Here is a 13,268-nt window from a genome sequence, read left to right on the forward strand (position 1 = left end):
TCAAGTACCAAAAATACCAGAAAGATCAAAAGCAATGCAGAATGATTGCATTTTTTCACGGACAGGTTATTTATGTAAACACAATGGAGGAAAGGACTGTTTAGAAAAGAATTATGTGCCTGTAGAAAGGTGTATCGTGATGTTCTTTGAGCAATAACTTACAAATCTGGTTATACAACAGTGTGAGTAAGTAAAGGGGTGCAGGGACCTGTCTGCTACAGGACACTTCCAGTTCCCCTCCCACTTCACAATCCTAAATTCAGGAAAAGACAATGTGTTCTCCTCAGAATTAGACTTATCAGATTTGGCAGGATTTAGCATTTAGAAGATAACAATTCCTGTCTCTAACATCCTGGCCATTTAAGCACCAGTTTATCCCTAAAGAAAGTTCTATACCATGGGTGGTTTCAAACATGCCATAAACTTTAGCCTGCCTAATATATTAATACTTATGGTTAACTTACTTACTCTCAGTCCCAACCAGGCAATTTTCCTGTTTACCTCTGAAACAGGCTCTTGCTGGAGGTCTGGAGAATGTGGGCAGGGGAGGAGACATGCTTCCGAGTCTGGTGCATGCAGAGCTACAGGGCGGACCAAGAAGGCGGCTTGCTTCTGGATCTGGCACTGGCAAAGCTGCTGGGCTGCTCTCTGCTCCTCACCATCTCAGACTCTGTGTCATTATCTGACCCTAAGCAGGGCGTCTCCTCGCCACACAGTCTTCTCTCTCTTTGATAGCAGGGGGTGCTAGGGTCTTCAGGTCCGCTCTTTTCTCTTTATCTTATACTATTCATATTTCCTTCTGGAAACAGGAGTTCCTCAAGGGTCGGCTTTATCGCCCATTCTCTTTAATATCTACCTTCTACCTTTATGCCAACTCCTTTCAAGCCTTAACATCATTTTCTACATGTATGCTGATGACATACAACTGCTCATTCCTATAACTTCGTCCTTAGAAGACGCAATGTCAAAAGCAGCTTCACACCTTGATGCAATACGAAAATTGCTAAACCACCTAAGATTATGTTTAAATATGAGCAAAACAGAATGTATTCTAATTACAAGAAAAAACTCTGGTACAACATCCACTCCACCCTTCCAATTTGACAACATTCAAATTCATCTTAAAGACAACGTTAAAGACCTTGGTATTTGGCTAGATAATGAGCTAAATTACAAAAAACACATCACAACAAGAACAAGAGAAGGCTTCCACAAAATTCAAATTCTCAAACACCTAAAACCACTGCTTCACCCCCAGGACTTCAGAACCGTTCTTCAAGCCCTCATCTTCTCCAGTTTGGACTACTGCAACTCCCTTCTAATAGGCCTTCCTAAATAAACCTTAAGACCACTGCAGTTACTCCAAAATGCAGCTGCCAGAGTCCTGACTGGCAAAAGAAAATCCGACCACATATCCCCAGTACTCTACAATTTACAATGGCTATCGGTTGAAAAAAGAATAGAGTACAAAATCCTCACAATCCTACACAAGACAATTCATAAAGCAGATTACACTGCCCTGGACAATATTATACATTTACATAAATCATCACGTACAACAAGGTCAACATATAAAATTCAGCTGGATGTTCCTTCACTACCACAAGCCAAACTATCCTCCACAAGAAATAGAGCTATCTCCATCGTCGGCCCAAAATTATGGAACTCGTTACCTCATCACCTCAATTCGCAAGTAAATGTTAAATCTTTTAAAAAAGAACTTAAAGCCTGACTACTCTCACAGTCCTGCAATGGTTGCTCACCCAATGACAGCAGAACATAAATCTTTGATTTCATCCTCTGCGCGTTCCATTTTACGTGAGCAATCCCCCTCCTACGACGACCGCCCTGACTCACAGAAACCTTTCTCGCTTTTGTTACGGCATCAACCGTCCCCCTACAAGATTTTTATTCAGTCATATTTCTAATATATAATGTATTTATTGACTGTTACTAAGTTATTGTTCTGATTCAATTTTTTTACTGTTATACTGTTATGGATTTAAATGTAACTGGTTTGTTATAATGTAAACCGGAGTGAAGGCAATGTCTGCTATACCTCGGTATATAAACGAATGCTAAATAAATAAATAAATGATAAATATGCATAAGCTCATGCATCATCATGTAGTGGGTGGAGGGTCTTTACCTCATTACAGGTCTTTTCCTCCTCCCCTTTTCTTTGGGAGGGGGGGGGGTCCTGCCTCATCTGTGTGCCAAGCTGTATGGTAGTGTCAGCGTTTTCTCCATTTCAGAATGCTCCTCTTTCATCCAAGGGTGGGTGTCCCTCTGACCTCTGGACTTCCCCTTGGCCGGTCCATAACTTTTGCTTATGAGCTTAAGTAGCTGTATTGACCCTCTGCCTTGGTTTTATTTACACAGGAGCTTACAAACAGGCAGTTTAAAGTTCTTATATGGGCAAAGTTTCTTTTGCTGTAACAATGTTTTGGCCTGTGAGTATATTTGTCTGCATCCCTCTTTGGCTATTATGATTCATATTTGGTGCCTTCAGTGGTTAAACATGGAATATCTCCCTACATTTCCCCTTAAGTGGGATGAACCAGCAAAGTAGCTTATCACTGCTTAAGCCTATCAAGCTACTATGCAGCTAGGGTTTATGGCATGTTTGAAACCACCCCGGTACAGAACTTTAGGGTTAACTGATGCTTAGTGGCAAAGATTTCAGAGATAGGAATTGTTATCTTCTAAATACTAAATCCTGCCAAATCTGATAAATAAGTCTAATTCTGAGAACATGTTGTCTTTTGATTGAGAAGTGAAGTGGGAGGCGAACTGGAAGTGTCCTGTAGAAGTCAGATCCCTACACTCCTAAATTTACTTACAACAGGAGCTCTCAACCCAGTCCTCAGGACCCACCCAGCCAGTCAGCTAAGTTTTCATGATATCCACTTTAATGGGGCAAGCTGACTTTGATAAGTTTGTTTTTGAACAGGCCACATTAGCTCCTTACATTTGCCTAAAGAACACTGATGTTAAGCAGGCAGTACATTCCTTCAACACCACCCTGACTACCATTCTTGATAGAACAGCCCCTTTGAAGGACTAAATCTATCCTTCCTAGACAGAGTCCCATGGTTTACACCTAATTTGATAAAACAAGAGTTATACGACAAGGTGAGCGATGATGGTGTTCCTCCAAGGCTAGTTATAAATCAGCTTGAGCTCATTTGCTTTTTCATTTCTGTAAATAATACTAGAACTGGTTATCATGCGGTATTAATAAACATAAAAAATAGAAAACCGCAGTTACTCCATCTTGCAAATAACCATTTGTTCTCTCACATGTGGTTTGTTGATTTTCATTTCTGTAAGCATACTTTCACAATCTTCCTTGTGAATTATTTGCTATTGTCAACAGTTTATCTCAGCCATCTAAAAGTACCATGAATAAGCCCAAAATAGATAGTGAATCTTTTACCACATATTGCTTTGATAAAACTGCATTGTTGCAACCCACTCCCACTGTTCCTGTTCTGCATAATCCCTCCATGTAGGATGCCATGTTCCTCTGCTGGTCGCAATTTGACTATGCTACTAGTACTGAGGTTGAAAAGTTTCACAAATTTCTCTGGTCCTCATACTGTACTCTTGATATTTTGATTGGCTCACAGTTTTTCTTAGTTTGCTTACTGGTCTTGTGAATCTCTCTCACACAGGGCATTGCTCCAGATTTTTGCAAACTGTAGCGAACCAGTCTTAAAAAAAGATCAATTTGGCTATTACATCTGCTAACAGCTATAGATCAATTTCTAATCTTCCAATTCTTGCTAAACTCTAAAAGGTGAATTCTTCAGACCCGCGCATGGGCGTCCATGTGCGCACGGCTTCTGGCTTGCACACATGGATGCACCGATTTTTAACATGCGCATGTTATAAAATCAGTTACCTGCGCGTACAAGGGGGGGATTTTGCTACATGCACGCGGCAATGCGATAGGGCCATTTCCCAGTTCCCTCTCAGTCCGCTCCAATAAATGAGCAACTGGGAGGGAACTTCCTTCATCCCCTACCAACCTGCTTGCCTATCTTCCCCGACCCCTAAAAACCCTTTAACTAGGGGGGTTTTTCCCCCTTTACTTACCTGCTGTCCCGAGCAGCACTAATTTGCATGGGCCGGCCAGCTGCCAGCGCACTCTTCACTGGGACAGTGCCTAATAGTGCTGTACCAGCCAGCCCACGGCCCTCCCATGCCCCCCTCTTTTTTTTTTTCTTTTTTTTTTAAAGTTGGGTCTTTTGCGCTCATGGCCTGACCATGTGTGTTTCCCCTTTTTTTTTTAAACACACTGGCGTTTTAAAATGTACCAATTAGAGAATCTGGCCCTGTCAGAGTGTACTGCATTTATTCAAGACAATCTTTTACATTACAATCAATGCAGCTTCAGAGCTAATCACAGCACTGAAACTCTATTGCTATCTTTGATTATATCTTGTTGCATTTTGTTCAGGGTTGATCTCTAATTTTAGTATCCTTGGACATTCTCTACTGCATTTGACTGTGTCAACCATTCCATTCTCTATCGATTGCAGTCATATGGTTTCAGAGGGGTTGTCCTTTCTTGGTTCTGTTCATTTTTGTCACACAATCTAGTCCATGTTAAATCTGGTCAGTCTATCTCATCCTGGAAATCCTTAGTGAGATAGGTTCTTCAGGGTTCTGCCCTCTCCTCTGTTATTTATTTATATTTACAAAAACAAAATTGGTCAACTGGTCATAACTTGATCTTCTATAAACTCTTACTTTATGTAAAAAAAAACAACCCCTCTTTTTATGCAGACGTTTATGTGGGACCAACAACCCTAAGCTCTTCAATTTTATAAAAGAGCCAATTCAGGAGGAAAGCTCACGTTACTTTATTTAATCATATCTATTTTTTTTTATGTTATTTTATATTTTTAAAAAAATCTTTACAAATCACCAAAAACCATCCTGCACGTTTCACAGCTGAGATATAGAGAATTACAAAAATCTAAAATAGACAAGGTGAACATCTGGACTACGATTCTGAAATCAGAAGCAGGCAAGAGAAATTTAAGAGGGTGAAGGGTGCATGACTGGGAAAAAAAAAAAAGGCACCCTGACTACTGCTGTCAACTGGGGCTTGAGGGACAGGGCAGGATCTAAAAACACCCCAGTCACAAATAGTAGTAGCAAAAGCAAGTGTAAGATCATCCACAGTGATAGGTAAATCACAAGGAGGAGGTCTGCTTAACCACAGAAGTTCAGTCTTTGTCAATCTTACTGTAGTGAAGATATGGAACTGGTCCTGGATGAATAACAAAACAATATACGAAAGTGAGCAAGTGGATTCGGTTTTTTCCGCCTGAGGCAGACAGAAGCTCGAAACATGATATCGTGTCAGGGTTGGATCGGACATTTGATAACAAGATAAGTTTGGGAATACCTTGATGCTCATTTGAAAAGAAATTTGTTCTGTGAAATGTGTGGGACTGTTTTTGGTGATTTCTAAAGATTTTTGAAAAACTATAAAACATAAAATTTAGATAGGATTAAATAAAGTAAAGTGGACTTTCCTCCTGAATTGGCTCTTTTATAAAATTGAAGAGCTTAGGGTTGTCTGTCCCACAAACATCTGCATAAAAAGAGTTGGGGTTTTTTTTTACATAAAGTAAGAGTTTTTAGAAGATCAAGTTATATGACCGGTTGACCAATTTTTTTTTTGTGAGTTTACATAATTGTGTGGGTCTCTGGAATACATTTGTTGTTGGGGCTTTAGTGAATTGATTGATTTATTTATATTTGGCATCACCATATTCTATCATTTCTTCTTTTTGGGAACTTACCAGGTTCTTATGGCCTGGATTGGCCACTGTTGGAGACAGGATGCTGGGCTTGATGGACCCTTGGTCTGACCCAGTATGACATATTCTTATGTGGATGAATTTAAAATTTATGCTGACAGTGTTAGTATTTCCGGTCACTACTACTTTAGCAACTGTATGTGAGAATTTAGCAAACCGTATTTCTTCTATGAATTGTTGGCTTAAGTATAATTGCCTAACTCTCAACCTTACAAAGACTAAACTTCTATGGTTAAGCAGACATCCTCCTACTTGTGATTTACTTATCACTGTGGATGATCTTACGCTTGCTTTTGCTACTACTATTTGTGACTGGGGTGATTTTAGATCCTGCCCTGTCCCTCAAGCCCCAGTTGACAGCAGTAGTCAGGGTGCCTTTTTTTCAAGTTATACACTCTTCACCCTCTTAAATTTCTCTTGCCTCCTTCTGATTTCAGAATTGTAGTCCAGAAGTTCACCTTGTCTACTTTAGATTTTTGTAATTCTCTATATGTCAGCTTGCTGCAGTATATGTTGGGGACTCTTCAACTGCTGCAGAACGCAGCCGCATGTCTAATATCTTCCCATTCAGAGATCATATTTCTCCTAGGCTCTAGCAGCTCCATTGGTTTCCAGTTAAGTATAGGACCCAGTTTAAGTTGATGACCATAGATTTCAAGCTCTTCATTCAAACGGCCCAGCTTACCTGATTAATAAGTTGGGTACGTTCCTCAGCATACCCTCATATCAGCCAATAAAGATCTTTTGACTGTTCCAACTGTGAAATGCTGCATCTGCAAACTCTTTGCTAGAGCCTGTTCTGCTATCGGTCCCAGCCTGTGGAACTCCCTAACTGTGGCTGTTAGAAATGTTACAAACTAAGGGGTAGATTTTCAGACCGCGCGAACAGGCGTACTTTTGCTGGCGCATCAGGCGCAAGCAAAAGTACGCGGGATTTTAGTAGATACGCGCGGAGCCGCGCGTATCCGCTAAAATCCGGGATCGGCGCGCGCAAGGCTATCGATTCTGTATAGCCGGCGCGCGCCGAGCCGAGCAGCCTACCCCCGTTCCCTCCGAGGCCGCTCCGAAATCGGAACGGCCTCGGAGGGAACTTTCTTTTACCCTCCCCTCACCTTCCCCTCCCTTCCCCTACCTAACCCACCTGCCCGGCCCTGTCTAAACCCCCCCCCTTACCTTTGTCGGGGGGATTTACGCCTCCCGGAGGAAGACGTAAATCCCCGCGCGCCGGGACGCGACCTGGGGGCGGGTCCGGAGGGTGCGGCCATGCCCCCGGACCGCCCCAGGCCGTAGCCACGCCCCCGGGCCCGCCCCCGGAACGCTCCCGACACGCCCCGAAAACGCCACACGGTTCGGGCCCGCCCCCGACACGCCCCCCTCAGAAAACCCCGGGACTTACGCGAGTCCCGGGGCTCTGCGCGCGCCGGTAGGCCTATGTAAAATAGGCTCACCGGCGCGCAGGGCCCTGCTCGCCTAAATCTGCCCGGATTTGGGCGGATTTAGGCGAGCAGGGCTCTTAAAATCCGCCCCTAAGATTTTTATGAAACAATCAAAACTTCCAGTTGGCTTTTACCTAAGTTCCTGCATTATGGGGCGGATTTTAAAAGGAGCGCGAATAGCCTACTTTTGTTTGCGCTCCAGGCGCAAACAAAAGTACGCTGGATTTTAGTAGATACGCGCGGAGCCGCACGTATCTGCTAAAAACCTGGATCGGCGCGCGCAAGGCTATGGATTTTGTATAGCCGGCGCGCGCCGAGCAGCCTCGGAGGGAACTTTCCTTTGCCCTCCCCTCACCTTCCCCTCCCTTCCCCTACCTAACCCACCCGCCCGGCCCTGTCTAAACCCCCTCCTTACCTTTGTCGGGGGATTTACGCCTCCCGGAGGGAGGCGTAAATCCCCGCGCGCCAGCGGGCCTCCTGCGCGCCGGGCCGCAACCTGGGGCGGGTACGGAGGGTGCGGCCACGCCCCCGGACCGCCCCGGGCTGTAGCCACGCCCCCGTACCCGCCCCCAAAACGCTGCGACGACCGGGCCCGCCCCCGACACGCCCCCCTCGGAGAACCCTGGGACTTACGCGAGTCCCGGGGCTCTGCGCGCGCCGGTAGGCCTATGTAAAATAGGCTTCCCGGCGCGCAGGGCCCTGCTCGCCTAAATCCGCCCGGTTTTGGGTGGATTTAGGCGAGCAGGGCTCTGAAAATCCGCCCCTTTATGTATAATGTACAATTTTTATTTTTTGTATGCCCTGTACATTGTTTTATTTATTTATATTTATTTATTTCAGATTTTTATATACCGGCATTCGAGACAGCAGTCACATCGTGCTGGTTCACATAAAACAGAGGTGCATAGTAAACATAACTATAACAATGGTGTTGAAAAGGCAGTTACATATAACAGGGTGATAAGAACTTGGCTGAGAAGGAAGAGAAAGGAAAGGTTATTAAAATTCACACAGGTAAACGATAGAAGATAAGGATGACTATGGTGTATTTTACATTATTTGCTTTGTATTTTATATTTTGGTATAAATTGCTTAGCAGTTTTTCTGATATAGGGAATAGAAAAAAGTCTGTAGATAAATAAAATAAATAAATATACATGTGATAGATTTACAAGCACTACCTCTATCATATGAAAGCCTCTCATATGCATACTTGTGGTTGGTATGCTGAAAACTAGAAAGGTTGGGTATATCCCACGGACTGGGTTAAAAATCACTTAAAAAAAAAAACCAAACACACACTTTTGCGTGTCAAGGACACAAAATATTCATACTAACATGCTCTTTAGATGTATGTGTAAATGTTATCTCCTGAACAAATATTCACTGCAGATATCCTGAAAACCAAGTGTGTTGGAAGTTTCAGATGACCAAACTGGGAACCACTGATCTAGAGCAAAATTTCTCAAGCTGGTCCTGGAGTACCCCTTAGCCAACCTGGTTTCAAGATATCCTCTATGAATATGCATGAGATAGATTTGCATACAATGGAGGCAGTGCATGCAAATTTATCTCATGTATATTCATTGTGGATATCCTGAAAACCAGACTGGCTAGAAGGTACTCCAAGAATAGCTTCAAACACTGATCTAGAAGAGAGTAAGCCAAATTTGATCCTCAAGGACCACAAACAAAATCCCATTTATATAGGTTTACTATTCTTTAAAATAAAACCATAGCCAGGATTTGAAAAATCCATTCACTTGTTCACCTGGGGGTGTGGTACTCCTAGCCTCTATTACAGGCATGACTTGTGATGGAGAGCAGTGAAGAGGCAGTGAAACTCTTTTTGACTTGTCACACAAAAAGTCATTCTTCTAAGTTTTTTTTTTTTTATTTTTGATCATAGCTTTATTATTAACATGTATAACAACATTTTTGCTTCAATTTTGTTTTGCTAGATAGGCAGACACTGCAGAAGGAGAGAGGCTAGACGGAAATGTTATATTAACAGAAAAGAACTGGGCCACAGGATTATACAAACTATGTTTAGAAACATAACAAGGCCATGCTGGTACTGCAGCTAGAAGCAGGCCCATAGATAACATTTGTATACAAAGAGAATTAACTTACATGCAGAGCAAGAGCAAATTAACATATGATCATTCAGATTAATTGTTTATCGTAAAAAGCCAATCACAGAATTTTTCACAATTATGCAACCTGATTTAGGAGATGGAAATGTACAAGTGTAAATATTATATAATGTCTTATTATCAGGAGAGTCATTTGAGAGTTTTATATTGGTGCTTTGCGTAGTTCTCGATCTCTCCTTTCTATAAGATGTGCATTATATTTTGTAGCTTTTAATATAAAAGAAATTTTTCTTCACAGCTGTTGGCTTTAAATGTATTTCATTGAACCACATAAGGCTGAGTGAATTTTTTTTGGCAGGTGAGGCATCATTGAGTCCCAAATAGGGCCCCACTGGGATGAGCAAGCAACAACTTAAAACCCTAGGAAAAGAAAGTGGTCTGCAGTAGGAGAAAGAAGGGTAGAAAGAGAAAATATGGGTGGGGCAGGGAGAAGAGAACCGCATTGGGGGGGGGGGGGGATGGAATGGAGGTGTGCACTTGCCAGGTAAGACGAACTCAACATATATGCTTGCTTCTCAGCCACCCTCAAAACAAATTATTGGAGGTGGGGCAGGAGGTCAGCAGTAACATGAGTATATGAAGAGTACATTTCATCCCTGGCAATTCATCCCTGGAGGTTTTTTTGGGGGTTTTTTTTTAAACTCTAGCTATAATATAGAAGTGGTCAACTCTGGTCCTCAAGAGCCACAAACAGCTCAGGTTTTCAGGATATCTCAATGAATATGCATGAGATAGATTTACATGCTCTGCCTCCATTGTATGCAAATCTATCTCATGAAAATAAGGAATTCATAGTAACAAACCAGAATGGAAGCAATAGGATTCAGTAAATTAACATTCCTGGGCATACACTAAACCAATGCATTCTGTAGTTCTGGGTAAGTGATTACCTACCAGTGATTCATTTCTCAGGATTGCCTGAAGCCAGTTGAAGTCAACACGTTTAAACAGAACAGCAACGAAGAGTCCATTATGAAGATACTCCTCTTTAGAAAGTGGGGCACCCTCTGGGTAAGCCATCCTTATTGTAGTTTTATTACCAACATCTTTCGAATGGCCATGGACTGGAGCACTATTTAATCTGAAATTTTCAAATCATGTTTTAATATTTTAAAATAACCTGCACAGTGTTCAGTTTTATGAAGGAAAAATAGTTTCTGAAAATCACCACTAATAGATTACTACTACTACTACTACTATTAATAACTTCTATAGCACTGCTTGACACATGCAAATAGATTACCACATCAGCAGTCTTTTCCATATTCTCCCAACCCTCTTCCATTCAAAGGTAGACAGAAATAAAATGTTGAAATATTTCCAATTTCAGAATTATCTGCAGAATATCCAGCTACCTACAGCTCAAAAATATTTTCTGATAATGGAATTGAAGCCATGTTCTCTCTTTCAGTTATAACCATCTTCTAATTACCTAACAGTTGTGTCCACGAGGCAATCCAGAAGTATGTGGACACCCCCACCCCTAGATCAGCAGTTTCCTGGAGTCTAATTGCAACTTCAAACCCACCCATATCTTCCTTTACAAATGCTACAATTAACTTTGGTTGCTATTTAGTTTAGTATCCATGATGGTCTTCGGTAAAATGTTCCATTATTTCATCACTCTGAGAAAGGAACCCTCTCCTTTGAAGATAGTAAAATATAGTGCCCTGTAAAAACTTTCACTCTCTTGTACATTTTTCACATTCTGTTGTCTATGAAGATAGACAACAAAACGCATTGAAATAAGAGTTTGTTTCATTGATCTAAACAACACACTCTACATTTTCATCATGAAGGAACAATTATAGAAATATTCAAAAGTAATTAAGAATAATTTTAAAAAATAAGGCTTGACTGCATAAGTCTTCATACCCTTTGACTCAGTGATTTGGTGAAAGACTCTTTTGCAACAGGAACAGCTATGAGTCGTTTAGGATAAGTGTCTACCAACTTGGCAAGGTGGAATGGTGCAGTCTTTGCTCATTCTTCTTGGCAAAAGAGCCCAAGCTCATTCAAGTTGGCTGGGGATCATCTGCGGACTGCAATCTTCAAGTCTTGCCAGATTTTCTATTGGATTCAGGTCTGGGCTTTGACTGGGGACAGTATGAAAGAGAAGAAAAAAAAAAAACCAAACAGTGCCGGCATGAAGACCTCTTCCTTATTTTCTTGCCCAGCACAGACCATGGCATTAGCCTCTATTTCTTTCCACTAAGGTCAGATGCTGCTCCTAGGATTAATTCTGCACAGCTGGACAATTCCGTGCAAATTTGCATTGTGCAGAATTCCCCAGGAGTAACCTGAGGACATTCATTTTCTTCTCGCCGAGTCCACACAATTGTTACTTTTGGTTTGGGCTTAGGATCATTGTTCTTGCTTTAAAAGTGAGTCTTTTCCTCAGTTCCAGGTCAGTGCCAAACTGGAAAATATTTTTCTCCAGGATATGCCTGTACTTTGCATCATCCATCTTTCAAAAGCCTCCCTACCCTTGCAAAACATCCCTCCACAACATAGCTCTGCCACCACCATGCTTTACTGCAGGGATGGTGTTAGTAGGGTGATGTGCTGTGTTTGTTAAACACTATACATAATCACTTAGCATGAGAGCAAAAAAGTTTCGCTTGTCTCATCACACCACAAATCCTTATCCCACATACATGTGGGGGTCCCCTAAGTGATTCTTTGCAAATGCTATGTGGCACATCATATGGCTTATCTTTAGCAGTGGCTTCCTTCTTACTGCTTTCCCATATAAAATGCTGAACAGTTAACACTTTCCCCAGTCTCAACCAGAAACCTCTGTAATTCTTTTAAAGTAATCTCAGGCCTCACAGTGACCTTCCACAGCAGTTGCCTTAACCCACAGCTATTGACTTTAGAAGGATAGCCTTGGTGTCTTGGTGATGAAAATCTGTTTCCACTTTACCAAGTAGCAACACTTTGAAATTTTCTTAAAGACTTAACCCAATCTGTATCTTTGAACAACATTTTCCCAGAGTTCCTTCAGCAGCAACTTGTTCGGCATGTTTTGAGCTTTGCTTTAAATTCACTTTATGCAATAGAAAGAACTTCAATTCTTCATGAAGGAGAATTAGAATCAGTTACCGGGACTAGACACAGATGAGCTCTATAGAACTTATGGGCCTTGAAAAGGCAATTTTTTGAACTGGAACTAATTTGGGTTTTGCTATGTCAATGGGTGTGAAGACTTATGCAGTCAAGACTACTTTTTTTTTAATTCTTACAATAAATTATTTTGGAATATTTATATAATTGTTCATTTAACAATAAAAGTGAATATGTATGTTGTGTAGATCATTGAAACAAGCTCCTATTTTAATGCATTTTGATTTGTATTTTTTAGACAGTAGAATGTGAAGACTTTTACGAGGCACTGTAAATCTAGTTGAGGTTGTCCTTATGGCTTATGCTGCAGCTGAAGCAAAAGGGATCTGGGTTCAGAGGAGGAGAGAAACCATGTTGGTGGGGGGGGGCGGGATTTCTTCATTTTAATCATGCTCAGATTGATGCAGTGTGTTACCATCTCTGATGATGACTTGGAGAAGAAATTGAGGAATATGGAATTAGTACAAGAAGCAGCAATAAAATATATGTACTATCTGTATACATGTGTTATGACAGCACAAAACATGAAACCATGGTGCCCACTGATCTAAGCAGGAGACAGCATAAGAGACCTGTGCCATACCAAGAGACATCAAAAAAGGTGAGTGGGATTCCAAAGAGTGTATCATAGTGAGCAAACAATATTAAGCTTTGAGTCTGAGTAACACCCATATTAATGTCCACAATTTATGAAAAGAGAAATTATGTAT

At 41.5% G+C, this 13,268-nt stretch overlaps 1 protein-coding gene across 9 annotated transcripts in view; it reads right to left on the reverse strand.

Annotated features, from left to right (window-relative positions):
• ST3GAL5 (ST3 beta-galactoside alpha-2,3-sialyltransferase 5) overlaps window positions 1-13,268 on the reverse strand; it is a 297,392-nt gene that overhangs the window by 9,813 nt on the left and 274,311 nt on the right. For all 9 annotated transcript variants that reach the window (XM_029592756.1, XM_029592753.1, XM_029592758.1 and 6 more), the window contains one exon: window positions 10,327-10,513. In XM_029592756.1, the coding sequence (XP_029448616.1) occupies window positions 10,327-10,513 (187 nt within the window). The remainder of the gene's footprint in view (window positions 1-10,326; window positions 10,514-13,268) is intronic.

The sequence above is a fragment of the Rhinatrema bivittatum genome, chromosome 1 (genome assembly GCF_901001135.1).
Source record: "Rhinatrema bivittatum chromosome 1, aRhiBiv1.1, whole genome shotgun sequence".
Lineage (NCBI taxonomy): Eukaryota > Metazoa > Chordata > Amphibia > Gymnophiona > Rhinatrematidae > Rhinatrema > Rhinatrema bivittatum.